We start from the raw sequence: 21,989 nt of genomic DNA on the forward strand, positions 1-21,989 counted from the left end.
CTCATGCCTTTTTCTCTGTCCCCTGCTAGGCTCAAGTGCCACAACAAATGCACCAAAGAGGCCCCTCCGTGTCACCTGCTGATCATCCACCGCGGAGGTAAGGGCCCTTCTTCCCCCTTCTGCCTCCGTGGATGTTGCCACCAGGTAAAACTTTCAAAAGCTCCCCGGGCGATTCGGGAGCCTGACCCTCGCTGACGGCCGGCGGGACGGAGGCTCCCGAACCGCTTGGGCGCTCTGTGAAAATTTTACCCACCGTTTTTTCCGCTTGTAGGGAGACGAGCCGTTCGGGGCGAGGCAGATTTGCATTGCAAACCACTTCCACCCACCCTTCCCCTGCCTCCTTTTCTTTTCAGATTCCCCACCGCACGGGGTAAGTGCATCAGGTTTTAGCCTTTTGCTACCGTTGAGAGCTTAGGGCGGACGCGTGGGACCCAAAATCTCCCGCGGCGCTGTCGGTGCATGGGGGTCCCCGCCACGGGGACGCGGCCGTGCCCCTGCGGATGCTCGTGGTGCTTTCGGAGCTGCCTTATCCCGCTCTCCCCCGGGAGAGCCCGTCCTAAAATCCTCAGAGGAGGGAGAACTTTGCAGCAGGACGACGGGCGTCGCTTCCCACCTCTTTTCTTCCAGATTTTGGCCGAGTGCTCCCCGACGGCCAGAGGACTGCGACCGCCTAAGGGAAATGCTTCCAATTACCGTTGCCTTGAATTTTGAGCTCTTAAGGCCGTTACTCTGTGTTAAATACCGCCAAAAACACGTTCATCGGTTTAATCACGGGGAAATGCATTGCGCTGGTGGCACCTCGCAAGGCGAGTGGGGATGCTGTGGCTCGGAGGGGGGCAATTTTGCAGCCTCCACTCTGCCCCCGTGCCGTTACTTGCAGCAAATTTGGGTGGAAGGGACTGAAGACCCCCCCTGTCGTGCTCCGAGCCGCTGCAAACCCTGACCAGGAGGCAGGGAAAGCAGCATCCCGTGCTGCCGGGGGCAGGTGGGCTCCTGGGACGGGCAGAAATTGGGATTTACAGCTGCGGTCTGCGATGTTGCGAGAGCCGGAGCTGCCCGCTGTGTGTTTTAGCACAGGAGCAAGGGGCAGCATGGCTCTGGGGTGGCCTCAGCATCAGTGAAATAGCCCCCCAAAAAGGTTCTTAAATGCCTTGCCCTGCAGCCGGCCTGTGCCCCAGTCCCCTGGGCTGCAGGCTGGCTTTCCCAAAAATAAATCTCTCCGCCAAGAGCAGGGTGCTCTCAGCCGGCTCCTTCCCCCCGCCCTGAAAAGCTACGGCGAGGAAGAGGACGGTGCCTCCTCCTGATGCTGGCTGACCCCCCGTCTCGTGGGGTGGTCGCGGTGGCTGATAGCCTGCCCGAACCGCAGCCCCTCGGCAGGGGGAGAAGGGTGCGGTTCGCATCCCACCGCGGGGGGCTTTAAGCCCCCCACCTCCCGGGGGGTTTGGCTGGAGCCGGGGTGCAGGGGGGAGCCCGAAGGCTGGCTGCCATCCCGAGGCAGGAGCCAAGCGGCTGGAGGTGCCACGGGGGATTGCTTTGGAGAGCGATTCAAGAGCGGTTTGCAAGCACAGGGTGACCCCAAGCGCTCCTTCGAAGCTTTGATGTGTCTCCATCTCTCTCCCCCTCCTCTCCATCCCCTTTTCCCCTCTCTCCCTTCTTAATCCAGCAAGGTTAGTCCGGACAGAGTCGGTGCCCTGCGATATCAACAACCCCTTGCGGAAGCCCCCCAGGTATTCGGACCTGCACGTCAGCCAGACGCTCCCCAAAACCAACAAACTCAACAAGGTGAGCCGCTCCCCCAGCCCTGACCACCCCCTGCCAGAGGGGACCGGTCCCGCGTTGCCGAAAGATGAGCGGCTTTTGCTGGTTCTTCGTGTGCAGCTGCTGCTCTTGCAGACGAGGGGGCCAAAGCTGGTGGCCTTTCCAAATGCCACCTGAGTCGGCTTGCTTGAGCCACCCCCTTTGCTTCGGCTTTCCCGGAGGGGATGCTCCTTGCCTGAGGAGCAGCAGCTTTCCCAGGGCACGTCCTTTGGGAGCATCGATCCCACTTGCTGGGTGGGAGCACAGCTCGGAGAGTAATTTCTAAAAGAAGGAAGTTAAGAGCAAAAGGGGCCGTGCCCTGACCTTGTGTTCGGGGCAGGAGGGGAGCGGTGGGTTGTCCCCAGGACGGGGCAGCTCCCAGCCCTCAGCTGTCTGCCAGGACCAAGCCTTGCGGGTGTCTCCGTGGGTCTCCAGGCACATCCGCCGCTATGGGTCCCGTGTGCGTGTCAGCGTGTGGGTAGGAGCTGCCTCGAAGCCTGCTTGGGGGGCTTGAATTAAAAAAATAATCCCGTGGACTGGTGCTAATGGATGGAGCAGAGCAAGGGTGAGCTTGGTGTTGGGGCAGGATGAGCGAGCGGAGCTGCGAGCCCCTCGCCCCTTGGGTTTCCCGGTGTGGGTTGCATCCGCCGAGATTATTTATTTTAAAACTAAAATGGGATCAGCGCTTTCGAAATAGCCTGTGTCCCACCAGTCCTGCCCCGTTGCGGCCTCTCAGCCTCCAGATCTAAGCTGAATGTGGGGCGCTTTGAGGTCTCTGCTACTGCCTGAGACTTCCGTAAATAACAAATTTATTGTTACAGAATCACAGAATCACAGAATCACAGAATCGCATAGGTTGGAAAAGACCTTTAAGATCATCGAGTCCAACCATAAACCTAACACTGCCAAGCCCACCACTACACCAGGTCCTTAAGTGCCACATCTACACGTCCTTTAAATACCTCCAGGGATGGGGACTCAACCCCTTCCCTGGGCAGCCTGGTCCAATGCTTGATAACCCTCTCGGTGAAGAAAAATTTCCTAATATCCAGTCTAAACCTCCCCTGGCGCAACTTGAGGCCATTTCCTCTTGTCCTATCACTTGTTACCTGGGAGAAGAGACCGACACAAATAAAACAAGCCCAGAATTTGATTGTCCTTGGCAAAGCTGGTCAAGCCAGACCTGACAGCGCATCTGGCCTGCTTGCTTCTGCCCTGCATTAATAGCAATAAAACCGGCATGGGGTTCTTTTTGATGAAATTTAGAGCCTGTGGCCTTCAGTGGAAAATTCCTCGCGGGCGGCCGGAGGTAGCGCAGGGTGAGGTGTTTGCAGGCTGGGAGTGTTCAAAGCGAGGGAAATCCTCGGTGTGATGGGGAACGGGTCGTCAAAACCCTGCCTTCCCAAAGTCTGGCAGGACCCCCCCGCTCCTCCCGGACCTCAGCATCTTCTGGCTCTCAGCAAAGGCTGGGTACCGGATGATGCTCTCTCGGATGCAGTTTTTAAACCGCAATCTCTTAGGAGATCCTTGGTGCAATGATCTGCTCCGTTGTGGTTACGGGGTGGTGCAAATGGCTTGTTGCGGCTGCAGAGCTGCTGCAGGTATCCAAAAGAGAGAGAGATGTGTTTTTCTTTTTAGTGCCCGTCCTTCCAGTCATTTGTTTCATTTTATTAGAGGGCAGTGGGGGAGTGACTCAGCTCACCGATAAAGGCTTTGGCTGCGAAGGGCATCAGCCCATCTAACCATGATGATGCACCGTCTGTGTGTATATATATATATATATATATATTTGGCTTTGACCTGAGCACTCCCATTCTGGTTAAAGTTTCCTCTATAAAAGTGCTTTATGCAACAGGGGTCCCTTCTTACTCTGATGTTTCTAAAAGCATTTCTTTAGAGATACCCTGTTGTCTGTGAATGCCATTGAAATCTTATTGTTAGTGGCCTTCAGTGTTGGTTTAAAAAATAATTTACCTAGCCAAGATTGTTGTCTGTGTCACGACGGTCTATATAAAATGTATGTGGGTTTCCTGGAAAGCCCAGCTCATTTAAAAATTAATCAATTTGGACAAAATTATCTGCTGGGGGAGGCTCATGCAGATTTTCTAACCTTGGAGGGGTCTTGCCATGGGTGGCCCTGTCTGGAGACGGGAGTGCTCAGTGCTGCTGAAGGTCCAACCCTGTGAAGTGTCTCCAAGTTGGGCAGCAAGGTCGCGAGCAAGGTGGGAAATCCTGGCTTCAATTTTCCTTTTCAGATCTAAGATATCCAGGCAGGTCCTCCTTCCCGTTTGCTCCCAGGTGGCCCGTCCTCGCCCAGGGCAGCGTGCTCCTTGCTTTGATTAGGAAGGGTCCACGAAGGGCAAGGGATGTCTTGAGATGCGTTGGCTGATCCTGTCAAATCTGCCTCAGCTCGGCCACTGCTCCGAGCAAGGCGCTGGGTTTTTGGCTTGAAGGAGGTCGGCAGAAGCTGCCAGCTCCTTGACGTCCCTAAGGACCGAGCCCCAGCGATGTGGTCCCCAGCTCTGGTCTCGGTGGCCGTGGCTCTGCAGAGCCAGCGGGGTTTGGGGAGCCCTCAGCCGCGGATGCGTAGCATGGAGGGGCTGGGAGAGGAGCCCCATTTCTGGTGTGAAATGGCCTTGGTGCAAACTGCAAATGCAAACGGCTTTGGAAAAGGCCAGGCTGGGGCTCTGGTTGTTTTCTAGGGCTTCTGGAAAGGGGCGACGGGGATGACCTGTGTAGCTCTCGCTTGTCACCCAGGTCCTCTCTGCTGGAGCACCTTGTGGTGGCACTGGCCGGCACTGCTCTCACCGGCTCCTCTCTTCTTCTCTCCTTCCCCGTGTCCTGCAGGACCACATCCCAGTGCCCTACCAGCCCGACTCCAGCAGCAACCCCTCCTCCACCACCTCCTCCACACCCTCCTCGCCAGCCCCACCGCTGCCGCCCAGCGCGACGCCCCCGTCCCCCCTGCACCCCTCCCCGCAGTGCCCGCGCCAGCAGAAGCAGTTCAACTTGCCAGGTACCGTGCTGGGTTCCCCATGGGCTCCCCTCCTCCACATCTGCCCGATGAGAGGGGCTTGTGCCCCGGGGTGGCCTCAGGGTAAGGATCTGCTCCATCTGCTTGCCTGCCTGGACTTACGCTGGGGTGGGGAAAAGTTGGAAGCAGAAATGAGCAGCAAAGATGAGTTTAGGATAATTCAGGCTGGGAGGGAGCTTGGGAGTCTTTAGTCCAACCTCCTGCTCGAAGCAGGGTCAGAGCTCAAGGCTTGATCCAGTTTGGTCTTGAAAACCTCCAAGGATGGAGCCAGCACAACCTCTGTGGGCAACCTCCTGCACCTGAGGCTACAAAAACCTTTCCAGGCATGACTTCTCCATGGCATGTGCCCTCTGGGTTGTCTCAACAGCAAACGGGGAACAAGGTCTACAAGGGTAACCTGGATTGACTTTGTTGTGTCTTTGGGGTGATGGGCCTCCAACAAGCTTGTTGGCAGCATGCGTGGGGTGATAGTGGGGAGTAGCTGATGCCGGGGGTGTCTGATGTAGCTTGTCCCACCGCGTCTTGTCTGGGTACCTGGGACACATCTGCTGCTGGAGCTCAGTCTCTTCAGGGAGGGTGGAAGAGGTAATTTGGTCATGGCGGCTGCAGGACACAGGATTTACATTAAATGGCCGAAAAAGCCCCTCCTGGCCCAAGGAGGTACCAATGCCTGCCCCAGCGCGGCTGCCTTCGGGGTGTCCTTGGGGCAGCCCTGCTCTTCCCGGCAAGGTCCCTTCCTGGAGGGGGATGGCTTAGTAACATCACTTCTGGCAGCATGGAGGAGCGCAGCTGTCCTCAGCCACCCGCCTGCCTCTCCAGCTGCTCCCAAAAAGGGCCTGGCGAGGGGAGAGGAGGGAGACCCGTGGCCCTGACCCATCTCTGAGATCCTGAAACACTCCTGGCTGGCCCAGGGATGGAGACCCCTGTTTGGTCTGTGGCCTCAAGCCTCTCTGATAGGGCAGTAGCCAGGAGGTTGGGGTCCCTCCCACATCCCGAAACCCCCAGGGTTAACGAACTGGTCCAGGTAGGAAGGAGGGTCGGGACTGCGTCTCCAGATGAACCAGATAGCACCTTCGTGCTTTGCTGATCCTGCTGCACCGTGGTGATTCCTCCCTTCCGTCTTGACAAGCCTTCAGCTACAGAGGAGGAGGAGGAGGAGGGAGGTGAGGGGGGTTTTGACTGGGAGGATCCATCAACACAATAACAAACATTTCCAAAAGCTGGGAAAAAAAAATAAACCCCCAAAACCACACGTCCTCGTGTGCCCAGAGAGGCTGCAGCCATACACAAGTCTTGCTCGCTGGAGTGCCCAGGGCTCAGGCAGGATGCTGGAGGGGTGTGAGGAAGACAGCGGAGGAGCTCTGAGGAAGCACTGGGCATTGCAAGGATTGATGTGACCCATCTGGTGAGGAGGGGCTCGGCTTCTGCTTCCCGGGTCGGGATTTCACCGGCCGCAGCCCTCGAGCCTCCAGGTGCTGGGAGGATAGTCCACAGCGTGGCTGCAAATCTGAGAGCGTGGTGTTGGTTTCCGTGCCAGTATAACCGAGGTCATGGTGGTCCAGCCAGAGCCAAAGCATCCCGACGTCTCGGCAGTGTGATAGCTCGCAGTGGTTAACGTCCCCAGACCGCTGGCTGGGCAAGCCTGGCCCCTGCCTGGGTCTGGGGGGAAGGGACAGAAGGTCCAGCGTTTGGTGACCCCGTCATGCATCACTTCTGGCGCAGAGACCTCCCTGCAGATCTTTCAAGATGTTATTTCATGTTCTAAAGCAGAAGCCACAGAAGTAACCCCCACAGTGGGCAGCAGCTTCTCCTTATGGGGACCTGGACGTGCTGTTGCTGCCACCGCAGCTGAGCCAGCGCAGGGAGCCCCTGGCACGCTTGCCCAGCCGGCAGGAATGGAGCGGGGCAGGATCAGACCCCGGCGGCTTGGAGGGGGTTGCTCCCTTCTTCAGTGCCCGTGATGAGCAGAGCCCCGTGGCGAACGGGAGCTGATCTGACACAAAGCAGGACTTACCGTGCTTTCATCTTCCTGCACGCGAAGTTCTCTGTGGTTCATCTCATCAAGATGGTCATCTTGGGGATTAGGATTTGAGCTTGGAAATTGCAACACGGTGACCTTTTTCTGCCAGAATTACCGTCGAGTCTCCTTTGATCTCGGCTCAGGGGTGCTCAGGTCCCACTGCAGAGCTGACGTTGGTCTTTGGGGTCTCGAAGCTGGAGAGGAGAAGCTGCGGGACGGTCTTTGGGATCTTGAAGCTCAAGGAGAAGGTGCCTTCTGAGCTGGTGCCAACCCCTGGTGGCCTCAGCAGCTCTGTCTTGCTTCATACCCATGACCTGCCTGCCCTGAGTCAAATCAGCCCTTGGGCTTTGCCCGCTGGTGATGGAGGGTACCACCACCCAGAGCCCTTCCGCAGCGCTGGCTTTGGACAGTGGCTCCTGGGGCTGCCACCAGCTCCTTTCAGTGCACCAGGACGGAGGCAGCCAGCCCAGGAAGGACACGTCTCCGAAGCATGGCAAAAATGCACAGTTAGATGGGCCAGAGCAGGCAAAAATAGGCAGCAGCTGCAAATCCGTCGCTCGGCATCTCCACAACACTGAGCGGTTCCCGAAGGCCGTTTGGGAGCCAAGGACTCAAACCCCATGGGCTTTTGCTGGCAACCAGGCGTCCAAATCCCACCGGTGACGGTGCAGATGACATCAACACTCTCCAAATGTTAATGACGGGTATAGATGGTGGCGAAACTTAAAGTTATAATCCAGCCGGATCGTTAGAGGGCTGAGAGTCTTAATTTTTTGGCCTGGGCACCCTCCATGCCATCGTGTATGGCATCCTCTGGAGAGATGGAGGTGGGAGAGGCTGGGTCATGCAGGGGTGCTGGTGGGAGGGACTGGACCTGGGGCTGGCGTTTCACGGTGCGGGACTGGGCGCGGTTGGGGTCTCTCCAGCTTCTGGCTCTGCAGGTCGGCGTTTAACCCCTCTTTTCTCTTTTCCAGCTTCCCATTACTACAAGTACAAACAGCAGTTCATTTTCCCAGGTAAGCCTCTTCCAAAGTCTCTCCTGTAACGCGGGGTGCTGAGATATCCCCCTGGGGAAGCGGGATATCCCCCCGCGTCCCTTCACCCTAAGGGGGGTGGGTGCACGGCCGGCTCTCCTAACCCTGGATTTCTGCAGGGAGGGTTGTGCTGGGGTGGGATTTCTCCCCCAAACCAGCGGTATTGTTGCAGGACTGCGCGCTCCTAAGGTGCTGCGGGGCTGGGTGGCCCTGCGTTATACCCAGCTGATAGCTCGGGGTGTAACTAAATTGTAGCTGGGAACGAAGGGGGGTTTTCAGCGGGATTCAGTTCCCCTCGGTGCCCCGGCGCTGGCTGCGGGGAAGGGGGTCCTCGTGCCTCCCAGCCCGCTCTCACTCCGCTCTCTTCTCCCCAGACGTGGTGCCTGAGACGCCGACCCGAGCCCCGCAGGTGGTCCTCCACCCCGTCAACTCCAACCCCATGTGAGTGCCTCCCCCTTCTCCCGGCTGCCTTCACCTTCCCCTCCCCAGGCAGTGCATCCTCCACACCCCGCTCCTCCGGGCACCCATGGGTGCTGTCCTGGCTTTGCGGGAGCGACTGGGTGCTCAGGAACGCTTTTTGGGCAGGTTGGGGTGGGGTGAACTCCCAGTGCTCCTGCTGCCCTAACCCAGCTCACGGCTCTGGCTCATGTCTCGGGGAGGAGAAGGGTTGAGAGGAGAGGGCAGGGGATTGATTTATAACCCTCAGGAAAAAAATGACTTGCCGTCCGAGGCAAAACCCACAAGGTGCCAAAGCCCAAGCGATTAATCTCTTACTAAATTGTAAGCAGAAAACCAGTGTCTTTGAGATAGTTTTAATAGAGGCGGTTCTTGCAGCCCCCCCCGTAATATTTTTAAGTCCAATACACTTTGCAGGGAAATTGGTTTTGAAACGCAGTATCTAATTGGCGTTAGGACTAGCTCTCCCCGGCAGGTCGGGTCCGAGCTGCTCTGCCGAAGCCGGCGTTCACCGAGGTCCTCGTGCCCGTGCTGCCCCGGCAGCGTCCCGCAGCCACGTTACAGTTCAGGGTTGCTTGCTGGTCCTTTTTATAAATGCCATTTTTGAAGGATTTTACGAGCCAGGAGTTTAACAGATAGGGTCTCGCTCCGGGCTGCGATGTGGTTTGTGGCCGGCTCGCCCACGCTCTCCAAACTGCATTGGCAACTGCTGGGGGGTCCGATGGATCTCGCCTCTGGGGGAGGCGATGGGAGGGACGGGGACGGAGCCGCTGTCCCCGCCAGTGGCTGGCGGCCGGGAAATCAATGGCAAAGTGGTGAAGTCAAAGCCTTTTATTTTTTTTTCCTTCCCTGCCTAAAGCAAGGTGTCGGGCGTAGGGCTGGCAGGCTTTTCTGGGAAAATAGCTTTCAATATGCAAAATCTGTGATTCTCCTCTTGCGCACCCCATTGAAAATAACCCCCGGGAGCCGCTGAGGTTACCCCGGGCTTGGCTGGGTTAAACAGCAGACTCTGCTCCGTACGGTCGGATACTCGGGAGACAGGTATTCGTGCCTGGATTAAAGATCAGGCAGGAGGAGACTACTGCTCCTGCAAACTGCCCGTGCATCGTGATGGGCGGCAGAAGCCGTCTGCATCCCCCCGGGCTGGCTATGCGGCTTCAGACGTCAGGGTCGGCTCCTTTTGTATACGCACCTCTGTCTCCCCTGGGATTTATAACTCTTCAGTGGCAATTGAATGGGACAGGAAACGCAGGACCACCGCGTCCGAGTGGCTTGGGGAGCGTTATGCCTCTCCCGTGATCCTTGCTGCCTCTGGGAAGGGATGCCGTTATTTCTGTTATTGATCATAATAATTTCTAATATATTTATATCGTGCTGGAAACCACCTGGGCTGCTCCAGCTGATCTTCCCCACGGAATTTCTCTAATTCCCTGTTAACTGTCGGGTGCAGCCAGACCCTGGTCATGGACCTGGTGGTGGGAGGTGCTGTGGAAGCGGAGAAGAAAAAGAGGAGTTCCTGGCCCAGGGAGCTGGGAAACTAGACAGATTTGGGTGCTCTCACTGCAGGAAGGGTCTTTGAAACCTCCGCTTCTCAAAAATAACTGAAAAACCCGTTTTCTTCTCTTCTGTCTGCTAATCAGCCACACTTGTTGCTTTGGCCGGTGTTTGTTGGGAAGGTAATTCTGATCTTAGAAACCACTTGAAAATGCCACGAGCGCATGCCCCAGCGCTGCCTCGATACGGTCAAAAGCTGCGAGGGTGTAAATCTGTCCCTTACCCCCGGTTAGCGGGGGGCGATGCCTCCCGGGGCGCGCAGCGATGGCGCAACCTCCGCACCGTGCGCTTTGGGCGACGGGATGGAGACCTGGTCGTGTGCTCCCGCAGCACCCGATCCATTCCGGACTTCACGCATCCAACGTTAATTAAGGCAATAATTAATATTGCTCAGCCCCGCTATCCTCCCCGCTCCCGTGTGAGCACCCAGGGCCAGCCCCAGGGATGGAGGCAGCCAGGGGGTGGGTGGGAAGGGGTTGCTCTCCCAAACTAGCAGCGAGCCTGGTACTTCTCCTCCCTGATCCCTTTAGTCCTGGTGCAGAGCGGTGCTGCGGGAAGCAGGACTCGACGCCCGCATGTGGTCCCAACCTAACTGTGTTTTTACCTGGCGGTAATTCAGTAATTCTTTTAACAGCCTGGAAGGAAACCCATTGCTTCAAATTGAAGTGGAGCCCACCTCGGAGGTGAGATGGCTGGGCTCACTCCTCTGCTTAACGGGCCTTTATTTTATATACCTCTTGGGGCACGTTTCACTGGAACCAGATAAGTTTAGCATCTGTGCAGTGAAATTGCTGATAATTGAATTAATGGCCAGGCATGGTCCTGCCCAGGCATCCATGTCCCCACCCCACGAAGAGGGACCCTGGTGGGCTTTGCGTCTGCCCTCAAGTTTATAATTCAATGAGCTCTTCCGAGATGCATTAAAAACGTGGAGGGGAAGGGGCGAAGGGTGAGGACAGGGATGCAACTTTTAACGGGCGTTGTAAATCCTGTAGAAAGCATATACGGAAAGGAAAACCTGTGCCGGGGGGCTGGGGGCTGCAGACCGGGGGGCGTGGGGTTGGGAGCAGTCGGTATTGGCAGAGCACGGCTCGGCAGGGGTAGGATGAAACGCTGCTTTCAGACAAATGAATTAAATGCCCCGGTGCGTCGCGCTCTTATATTCAGCCCTGGGGTAAATAAACGATAAACGCCTCTCTGCAAAATCTGGGTTTCTGCTGGCTTTGCATAAAACGCAGCCGCCTGGTTGCCTTTGGAAGGTATCTGCCCGCTTTCCCTGGGTCTGGGCGAGCAGTAGGTGTGTTAGTGGCGTTCTGTCCACGTTATCTTCCTTGGCCGCGGTTTTTTTCCCCTGTTTTATTGTGCTCACCTCCCTTTGCCCCCCCGCAGAACGAGGAAGGCACTGAGGAGGCGCAGGAGTCCGAGGACGACTTTGAGGAGATGAACCTCTCGCTCCTCTCCGCACGCAACTTCCCCCGCAAGGCCAGCCAGACCAGCATCTTCCTCCAGGAGTGGGACATCCCCTTCGAGCAGCTCGAGATCGGCGAGCTCATCGGCAAGGGCCGCTTCGGGCAGGTCTTTCACGGGCGCTGGCACGGGGAGGTGGCCATCCGCCTCATCGACATCGAGCGGGACAACGAGGACCAGCTGAAGGCCTTCAAGAGGGAGGTGATGGCGTACCGGCAGACCCGGCACGAGAACGTGGTGCTCTTCATGGGAGCTTGCATGAGCCCTCCCCACCTCGCCATCATCACCAGGTAAGCTCCGACGCCTCGTGCTCAGCCGGAATAATTTTTTCTTTCCGAAACACCTTCCTGCAGTCAAACGTTACTGGGAGGCAAGGCCGGCCGTGCCTCCCTGCCCTAGCAAAGGGATGGATGGTCTCCACCTGCCGTGATTCATGCTGCGAAGCAGATGATAGCAAACTGATTTAAGTGAGTCCGGGCAGATTCATCTCCTGTAGAAGTGGAGCTTGAGACAGCAATGGTTTCTTTTAACCAGGGACAGGAATGAGTTGTTTTAACCAGGAGGGATGTAACCTGGTGGGATCAGCGGCTTCTGTTCTGGGGGCCTTTTTTCTTGCGTGGTGCCCTGGTCAGGTCCCTGGATGGGTGACGGGGTCTGGACCCTGCTCGAGCACTGCCACAGCATGGAAAAGCCTCTAATTGCCTAAAGCAGCTGGCCACAGGCGGACACCAGGTTTCACGAATAACCTGATGCTGTGAAAACAGCTCGGGTGTCCGAAGGCTCAGCAGGATGCCAGTGTTAGGTCCAATGGTCTGTGAAATGGCCCCAAGGGCAACAGAGGCGGGAAAACTGCGTGCTTGCAGGGAGAGCCGGTGCTCGGTGAGACCGCAGCCTGACCACGGGGGTCTCCTCGCTCCCGAGGATGTGGGAAACCTTGCAAGATAAGTCACGGTCTCCTGGAGCATTTCCTTCCTTTCCCAAAGCCGTCGTCTCTGTTACACCCAGCACTGGATATGGGACTAATAAGAGTGAGTTTGGGATGGGGCCAGGGGAGGGAGACCGGGGGCTTGAAGAGCTGCTGGCTGGGCGGCTGGTGATGCTCAGGGACATTGCAGCAAAGTGCGGGAATGAGACTGCTGGAGGGGGCTTCTTGCAGCTGGTTGGGAAGCAAGATGGGATTTGGGGTCTCCCAAACCATCTCAAACACCTCCAGAGCTGCCTCGGTCTCAAGGAATTGCCACGTACCCGCCGTCGCCCACGCGCCGGGTGGGAAACGCGGCACCGAGCGTCCCTGCTGAAGCAGCGCCGAGCATCCCGGCGTATTCCTTGCATGGGTGGGCAATCACAAAGTCCTCGCTGGCCTCGAGGTGGGGAGGCTGCGGCCGCTCCCAGAGCAGCTGTCATCATGTGAAATGCAGTTATTTCCGAGTATTCAGTTATTTCCCTCACCTCTAGACCATGCATTCAGCCACGGGGCTTGATGTGGTGCCGCTTTGCATCCCGCCACGGGCTACCTTCTCTCAGAGAAGTTTCCCCAAGGTGAGGGTGAATTTCCAGCCTCCTCCTGGCAGCATTTCAAAAAGCCTGTGCTGAAATGGCAAGGCTTCCAACGGCCATTAGCGGTGAAATATTGCATCATCCCTTCCTAAAGTCCCCTTGAAATCGGCACCTCCTGGCCCCTGGTCCCAGCTGGGGCAGCTCTGCGGGTGCTGGGGTGGGGGCTTTGCTCTGCTCCCCCTCTTGCTCAACAGCGAAGGATTTCAACCCAAATTTGTGGCTCCTCATGCCATCGCTTGCTCCCTGCCCCGGCAGGTTCGTGAGCTGCATTTGGCTCCAGAGTCGCATCCTCCGGAGACAGGGTGACTCCAAACAGGGGCTGCCTCTCCCCAGCTGGGGACTGGAAAAAATATGCTTTTTATTTTGGACCAAAAAATAGTCATCTGGGAAAATTCAGCAGCATTTCAGATCTCCGTCTATTAGCTAGCTTCAGGGCAAAAGCTTTTTGAAAAGCGTGCAAACACAGGTATTGATCGATGCGTCAGAGACCCCATCCATGTGTGACACCGGGCAGCGTTGCTGCCTCCACCCAGAGGAGAACGCAGCTTCTCTGTCCCGCTCCGCTCCACGATCCCTTTGCAGCCCCTATTTGCTCAGCTTTTCAATCCTATTCAGTATCAAAACCTGGGCAATAGATTCTTTTTTTTTTTAGCTACAAAGTGTTTTCTATTCTAATGCCTCTTTATATAAAACCGTAAAGGTGCCATTTTTGACAGCTTGACGAAGTAAATACGTGCGCTGCAGCGGCTTGATGCATTAATAGGAGGTCTGCGAAGCGCGCTGCTCGCCTTGCTTTTCTTCCCAGCTGCACCCGGTCCCTTTTTTTAAGGTCCAAGTACAGCTTTATTGGATTGCCCTAAATATAACCTCTGCTCGCAACATCTCCGAGCGTTGCCTGCTCTTTGCCTACAACCGGCAAGCTGCTTTTATCCGTATTCTTCGAAGGCTGAATCAACATCAAGGTAGTTTTTCGACTGCAAGGGGAAACCCGTTTGGTTTTCTCCTGTTGGGGTTTCTGGGCCCCGATGGGCTGGGGCCCGGTGCTGGCGGTGGGCTGGCCACGAGGATGCAGGAGAGCCGAGGGGGATGCTGGAAGGGGGCTCAGAGCTCAATCTCAGGGAATTTTTGGGAGGCCCAGCACTGCATGAGTATACATCCCTTAGCCCTGAGGTCATTTCCAGACACAATTTATTCCCCTTTGAGGCTTCCCGTGGGGCTCTGTTCTGCTGGTGCTTCCCCAGGAGGCAGCTCTGGGGCTCTCGGGGCAAAGCATCCCTTGCGTGTCCTGGGACGACAGCCCAGGGGTGCACGCTGCCCTTGTGCCTGCGCTCCTTGGCCGGTCTGTCCTTGCTTGAACGTTTCTGGCGGCTTCTTGGGACGTCTCTGATCATCTGCTGGGGGGGAAAAGCCTCCTCGCCATGTGGAGGTCTCCATCCCATGCATGCTTCTTTATCTGGCCCTGCTTCTTGGTCTTTCCTAAGGGATGCGACCGCCCTGGAGACTCTTCTGCCACGGCACAGATGTAGTTGTAGGGAATGAGTCTGGGAAGAGTGGCGTGAGCTGGACTGGGAGTGGTCGAGGATACTGGGAATGGCCGAGGATACTGGGAATGGCGCAGGATGTGGCGCTGGGGGAGGAGGGAGGCGGGTGACCTGCACAGGGGAGAGCGTGTCGCTTCAAACAGGATTTTTTCTGAGGGGACTCAAGTTCTCCACGTGGGTTTGTGGGAATAACTTTAAACCAGGCTTTGCTTGGAGGGGGAAAAATCAGTGCCAGTTGCCTGATGGGGCGAGTTACAGATACAAATCCAGGATGTTCGGATTTCCTCGCCCGCTCCTCCCCGCGCGCATCCCCGGGGCCGGGCTGGCTGTGTGCAGAAGAGGCCCCTTTTCTTCTGGGTGCCCAGAGGTGGTCGCTCGAGGACGTTTTTTCCACCAAGAAAAGAGCAATTTCTTGTAGCTGTTAAAGAAATCTCCGTTTTCCTGCCGGCACACTGGAAGCAGCTGCCCGTCCCTGAAAGGGACTTTACCACGTCGTCCCGCCCGGCGCTGCCGGAGGGGGGTTATTTATAGACGGGTTTATTTTTACTTTTTCACATCCCTACGTTTTCCTTCCTGCTCGCTTGTGATATTCAAGGATCGTCTCATTAGCAGAAAGAAATCTCCCCCTCCAAACGCCATGGCCCACAGGCAAAAGCTGGGAGGGGAAACTGAGGCAGCAGCTTGCCGACAGCACGATGCTTTGGGTTCGTGCGCTGATTTTCTCTGCATTAATCATCGGCCTGGCCGGATGATGGGGGCCAGTACTGCTCAATACCTCCATCAGTGACATAGACGGCGGGATCCAGCACACCCTCAGCACATTTGCGGGTGACACCAAGCTGAGCGGTGCGGTTGACAGGCCTGAGGGAGGGGATGCCGTCCAGAGGGACCTGGGCAAGCTGGAGAAGTGGGCCCATGTGAACCTCATGAGGGTCAACAGGGCCAAGGGCAGGGTCCTGCACCTGGGCTGGGGCAACCCCCGGTGTCAATGCGGGCTGGGGGATGAAGGGATGGAGAGCAGCCCTGCGGAGAAGGACTTGGGGGTACTGGTGGACGAAAAGCTGGACATGAGCCGGCAACGTGCGCTCGCAGCCCAGAAAGCCAACCGTGTCCTGGGCTGCATCCAAAGCAGCGTGGCCAGCGGGGCGAGGGAGGGGGTTCTGCCCCTCGGCTCCGCTCTGGGGAGACCCCCCTGCAGTGCTGCGTCCAGATCTGGGGTCCTCAGCACAGGAAAGACATGGACCTGTTGGGGTGGGTCCGGAGGAGGCCACAAAAATGATGCGAGGGCTGGAGCAGCTCTCCTGTGAGGACAGGCTGAGAGCTGGGGTTGTTCAGCCTGGAGAAGAGGAGGCTGCGGGAGACCTTATAGCAGCCTGCCGGTACTTAAAGGGGGCCTATAGGAAAGACGGGGACAGACTTTTTAGCAGGGCCTGTAGCGATAGGCCACGGGGTGATGGTTTTAAACTAAAAGAGGGGAGATTCAGACTAGGTAGAAGGAAGCCATTTTTGACAATGAGGGTGGTGAGGCACTGGCCCAGGTTGCCCAGAGAGGTGGTCGATGCCCCATCCCATTCAAGGTCAGGTTGGCCGGGGCTCTGAGCGACCTGCTCCAGTTGAAGATGTCCCTGCTCGCTGCAGGGGGTTGGACTGGGTGGCCTTTAAAGGTCCCTTCCAACCCAACCCATTCTGTGAGTCTACGATTCCTGAGTTGTCTCTTAACGCAGCCGTCCGGGTCGGAAAGGAAAGGAAGAAATTCAGCATCTTTTGGCGCTGGGAGGTGGTGACTCCAAAGAGCGCTTCCATCAGAGCCACTAATAGATTTTCTCTTGGGTAATGAGCAGTGGGGACAGTTAACATTCATCTTAATTAGTCTTGAGCAAGAGCGAATGTGAGCCTCGGCGCTTTGAGTGCTGCATAATGGATAGCACGAAACGGCATCAAAGTCCTCAGCCCCGTGGAAATGAAAGGACTGAAAAAACGCCGTGTTTGCTGCATACAGGCAAATGACAAGTTGCTTTTGCCGGAGTTGAATGAGACAAAGCCAGGCCTGGGTAAGCTCACATCAGCTCCTCGGGGCTCCCGGTCCCGACCCCCGCCAGCGGCAGCGTGGGGAGGGGAGGTAAAGCCTCAGCCCCCCAGGAGGTCCTTCAAAGGACAAAGTCTAACAGTTTTCTAATGCTATCAAAATGGCTCGAGCCACCCACAAAGGTAATGGGTTGCAGAAACTACCAGGTTTTAGGATTCTGGGTGTTCCTTCTGGGGGGAAAAAAAAAAGGGGGATTTTAACGCTTATTGCTCCTTCCCAAGGCTCCTGGGTCTCATCGAGTCGGTAATGAAAGTGGGGGGATCAGCATGCTGGGTGCAGCTTTCTGGGGGGCACCGATGGCTCTTGTTGGGTGGGAATGTTGTTTGCAAGAAGGGAGCGAGGTTAGGAGGTCTGAAAGGCAGGAGAGAGGAGGTTTGAGCTGGAGCTTGCCCGTGCTTTGAGCTCCTGCTGACTTGCGTGGGGGATTTGGTGCAGCTTTTCGAAGAAGATTACTTGGTTTTTAGTTAAAAGCTCAAACGTGGCGCTAGGACCCCGTGCAAAGACCCTGGGATTTGCACCCTGAGATGCTTCTGGCCGGGTTTTGGCCCCTCTCTTGTTGCGGTGCGATGCCAGAGCAATTGCAGATTTACACGGTGCAACCGGGAGCCAACTCGATGGCTGCTGGCGATCCCACCCGGGGCTGCGTGGCCATGATTTACGTCCCTGCCGTGATGCGCCAGGAAGACCAAGGAGAACACTGAAAAACATTAGGAATTAAGCTTGACCATGGCAGGACTATATAAAGAGAATTAATTTGTCGAAGGTGCCTTTCAGCAGAGGAACTTGGAGTATTTCTGCCGGAGAGGGAGCATCTCCCAAACCCTCCCCTAGAGCTGGTGGGTAGTGGGGGGGAGCTGAGTGCCGAGGACGAACATAAACCCAGGCCCTCTTCTCATGTGAGGTACCAAAGATGAAAAGAGAGTTTGCTCTTTTTTCCTCCGTGGCAAAGCAAACTGGCTTTAAGAACAGGGAACACGTTACCTGCCACGAATCAATAGGGAAGGCGTGAGAGCGAGGGATGGGAAGAATATCCAAGACGCTACGGCTGTATCGTACAGGATAATTTTCTTGCGCTACATGGGCTAAATGTTATGGTTTATTTTGATTTTATAATTTATTTCTATGCTGGCTTTTGGCAAGGTCTAACGCTTGGCTCCGCTGCCGGGAGGAACAAGCCTGGCTCCTCACAAGGGATCCTCTCCCATTCCCAGACCGTGGTCCCTGCGAGCATGGGGGAGCTCTGGACAAAGCTCGGCTTTAAACGCTCGGCTCTTCCAAGCCTCTCCCCGTGCCAAACCTCCTGACATTTACAGTGTCCTGGCTCAGCTGCGAAGGATTTGGGGCTTGTAAACCTTAATGCTTAGGGAGCTGGGGGCCGAGTGGATATTTAACGTGATTTGAAGGATGGGAGTAAATGGGGAAGGGTGTAAGTCGTCGCACTTAAGACAAAACGGATTGGGGCCGCTTGGTTTTCCCCCGTGGGTGCTCCACGGGGCCAGGACGGGCTGCACAAGCCTGTGCATGCTGCTTGCAGCCAGCCCGCTGCTCTCTCCAGGGAGCAATGTTGGCTGTTTGGGCTTTAATGAACAACAAATTGGCTTTTTCTCCTCCCTGCAACCCAACGATCTCGAAATACATCCATTAGCCTTCTTTCCCGCCCTGGAGAGTTAAGCAGGAGCTCTAAATCCTGCTCAACAGGAGGGAAACTGAGGCACAGAGCTGCCACATTGTTTTCCTCCATGCCGGGCTGGAGCTGGGCATTTCCGAGACGCCTTTCAGGTCCGGCCCTTCTCTCCCCACTCCTGAGTGTATTTTGGGAGCAGAAGCCATGAGGTCCTGCCTCCCCTAACCCTCCCCACGTTCAGATGCCCACTTTGGGACCCAAAGCATCACCTCCTGCCCTGCCTCTCGGTTGTTTTCCCTCCTCTTACCTTCTGCTGCGTTTCCCCTTTCCCAGCAGTTAAAGTAATGGAGCTCGTAGATCATATAATAAATAGGTATTGACTTCATGCCACAGGCTGGATCAGAATTGATTGACCTGTGGGAATACACTCCTTCACAATCAATAAGAGGCCATCAGGCTGGATAAATCTTGATAACGACTGACAACAGGGAAGTCGATATGTGTATTAATATATACGTTAAGCGAGTATATAACTTCAGCCTGGAGACAGCGTTGCTTTTAGCAGCTTGCGGAGCGGGATGGCTTGGGCAAGAGACCAAAATATGCCGAGCAGAGAGGATGGCAGGGATGGGGAAAGGCGGCGGCTTGATCCTCTGCGAGGGCGTTTGATGTCGAAATAAGAGCTGGCTGCTTTGGTGCTGGCTGAGCTTCTCTTGCCCGTTGCAGCATCAAATCCCCGCTTGTTAGCACCGCCTTAACGCGCTCCTCTGGCGGGGATGCTCGAGGGGAAAGTTCTCCTTTGTATTTTAAAAGTCTTTCAAAAATGCCATAATATTTCTATTTTGGCTGTGGCTTCTTGGGGAAAGTACTTAACGCAGCGGGACTCAGCGCTGAAGCACTTTATTAGAGAGGAAGGGATTTAAGCGGGTGTTTAAGGAAAAGCCTGCGATTAAGTGCCCCGCTGAGACGTGGTCCCACCACGTCTTTCCGCTGGTGCCAGCTCCTCCCTTCGCTATTGAGTGACATCTCAGCACGGTTCCTTATTTTTTCTGAGCATCCTCAATGCCGGGGACCTTCTTTGGGGCCAGAGACCTTCTTTGGGGGACCTTCTTTGGGGCCGGTTTGCTGGGGGCAGCTCGTGGGGGACCCATGTGCTGGCATCCTCCTGCCTAGCCAAAGGGGAGGCTGCCCAGGGACGTAGATCCCTCCTGCGACAGCATTATTAATTTTTTATTAATAATAATTATTATTACTATTCCAAAGTGGTGTTGGGTTCTAGTGAAGCAGCCGTCTTGATCAAAAGACTTGCTTCTTCCCTTTCTTCAAAAGAAGGGGGTTTTTAAAATTTCTTTTCCTTCCTGAAGTTCAAAATAGCAGGAGGATCACGGCACAGAGAATATATTAGGCTCCTTCAAAGGCAAGGAGAGGTCAAAGCGCCTTCGCGCATCCCCGTACACCCAGCCAGCCCTCCTGGAGCCGATTACGAGCGGACCCTTTCAAAAGGCAGCAAGTGCCACCCGAAGCATCAAGCATTTTCGGATGACTTGTTTGCAGCCAGGGCTTTAGATAAGCTGCTGGGGCCCGTGGCTGCTTTGCATTCACCTGTCTCTCAGCTCGTTTCCCTGCAGCTGTAGAATAGCTCGTCTCCTCTGACACCGTCTCCTTCAAATAAAAATGCAGGGAGTTTGCTTTTTCTAAATAACTTGTTTTTTTCCAAAGCTGCGATGGAATTGGAGCTACTTTTTGGGCAGGCTGATCCCCCTCCTCCTCCTCCTCCTCCTCCTCCTCCTCCTCCTTCTCCTCCAGCCCTCGCGCTTTGGCTGCGCTGGCTGTAGTTATCTCCCGTGCCAGCTGCTGGGAGGAAAATTTTGCTTCCTAAGTAATATCCATCAAAGGACGGCGCTTCCATCGGGCGGAGATAGCGAGCGCAGGACGAGGGGAGCATCGGCTCTTCAGGGCTTTTCTATTTCCCTACGCTAATTTTGCTCTGCAGAGGCTCCTCCGTGCAAAGGGCGAGCCGGGTCGCTGCGAGCTCCGGGCTGGGGACCTGGGCTTCTGGACCGCCGTGCCTACTAAACCATGTCCCGAAAAGTTCGGGAGGTGGAGTTTGCTGGGAAAAGTACCGGGATGCCCCCGGAGGGACCAGGCTCCGATGGATGCTGATGCTCAGCACCAGGTCTGCAGGCTCCCGGCCCAGCTTTTCATGGCGCCGCGCCGCCGCAAAGCTTTCGGCTGCTGCTCTCCTCCCTGGTCGTGGCCCAGTGAGGAGGGATGGTATTTCTCGGTGCCCGGGGAGGAAGGAAACCACATGTCGCTTTTGTCAAAAGCAATGGGAGAGGAGGGGAAAGTGGCTCCCTGCTGGCCAGCGGGCACGGTAAAGAGGAGGGAAATGAAATAAAAGTTGTAGTCCTGGGGCTGAAACGTTTCCATGCTAAATCTCAGGGCACTGGGTGTGTGTGGCTCAGAGAAGAGCCGCTTCACTTCACCGGCAGGTTTCGGGGGTGGTAAATCCCAGTGAAACCAGTCCTGAGCATCCCTCGGCGGGGCTGGGGGCACCTGGGGTGCCGGCAGCACCCAGCGAGGACAGCTGGCCTAGGAACCAGCCAAGCTTTCCTACCCCTGTGCCCCCTGCCAAGCTTTTCATTAGGGGAAAAGAAAGTATATATATATATATAGGTGTGGGGTCCAACACGTGCCAGCTTTCTGCTTAGACTGAGACCTAACAAACTCATCGCGGCTCCTGTCGGCGTGACCCCGGTTGTGGCAGCTGGCTGTCCCTGCTGTCCTGGGGCCGGTGTTTAGATGCAGAGCGCTTGGGGAGCTCGAGCTGGATGATGCCACTGCTCTGCTTCGCTCACGCCGGCGTAGCAGGGAGAGCGTGCGTCAAGGCTGCGATATTTCTTATTGATTTTGAGGAAAATAAAGCCCAGGGATAAAAATTAACCCGCACCTCTCCCTTTGCTGCTCTCCCAGCCTCGTTTAATTTTCCGTTTTGTGCAACACGTTGGTGGCTGTCTCGTTTCAAAAGCACAATTGCCAGACATGGGTAAAAGAGAAAAACAAGCCAATATACGGAAACGGCTTGAAAACTTCCCAAGTAACTCAGGCACGTGCAGGCGTGTGCAGTACCCGTTCCTCTCCTCCCTGCCGCGGCTAGTCCTGCTCAAATGAAATCAAATAAGTCCCAGCTCAGCAGCTCTGGTTGCTGTGGCTATATCTTTCTTAATATCCCCCAAAGATTTCTTCTTTTCCATGAAATACGAAAAATCAGTAAACCGATGGGGAATGTGGAAGCATCCGAGCAGCCCCTCCTTCGCTCTGCCTTTCCTCAAGCACAGATGTAACCTGCTGGCAGAGGTATTTTTATATTAAAGTACTTATTATTAATTCCCCCTCTCTCCTTCTGTGTCTCCCCTGGGTGTAGAGTGCCAGCTATCACCATGGTATCTGAGCTGGTTCCCCATAAATCAATATACTAGCAAGTAATGAGCTTCCTGGGGTCTGGCATTTATCACTTTGGGGTGTTCAAATGATCCTATTTAATTTAATGGGCATTTGTGCGGATGGCTGGGCAGAGGGAAGAAAAGCACCAAACACGGGGAAGCGACGGCATGGCGGCCTGCGCGCGGGCGCCGCTCCCTCAGCTCTGGCTTTATTCCTGCTCCTGAGCAGGAGCCAGGCTCAGGTCTTCAACCCGAGCGAGGTGATGGCCATCAGTATTGCCGGGCGGGGGGAGAACTCCAGTGGCGGGGGGCGGATGAGGCTGTTTTCCCACCGAATGGCAAAAATTTCAAGAGGCAGCGCTCCAGCTCTTCCTCA

General features: G+C 55.9%; 1 protein-coding gene across 1 annotated transcript in view; it reads left to right on the forward strand.

Annotated features, from left to right (window-relative positions):
* The window catches only part of KSR2 (kinase suppressor of ras 2), an 83,815-nt gene that overhangs the window by 45,376 nt on the left and 16,450 nt on the right, over positions 1-21,989 (forward strand). The window contains exons 8-14 of the mRNA XM_075516116.1: positions 30-97; positions 1,658-1,782; positions 4,645-4,813; positions 7,826-7,867; positions 8,260-8,326; positions 10,530-10,578; positions 11,285-11,652. Of these exons, the coding sequence (XP_075372231.1) occupies positions 30-97; positions 1,658-1,782; positions 4,645-4,813; positions 7,826-7,867; positions 8,260-8,326; positions 10,530-10,578; positions 11,285-11,652 (888 nt within the window). The remainder of the gene's footprint in view (positions 1-29; positions 98-1,657; positions 1,783-4,644; positions 4,814-7,825; positions 7,868-8,259; positions 8,327-10,529; positions 10,579-11,284; positions 11,653-21,989) is intronic.

The sequence above is a fragment of the Mycteria americana genome, chromosome 13 (genome assembly GCF_035582795.1).
Source record: "Mycteria americana isolate JAX WOST 10 ecotype Jacksonville Zoo and Gardens chromosome 13, USCA_MyAme_1.0, whole genome shotgun sequence".
Classification (NCBI taxonomy): domain Eukaryota; kingdom Metazoa; phylum Chordata; class Aves; order Ciconiiformes; family Ciconiidae; genus Mycteria; species Mycteria americana.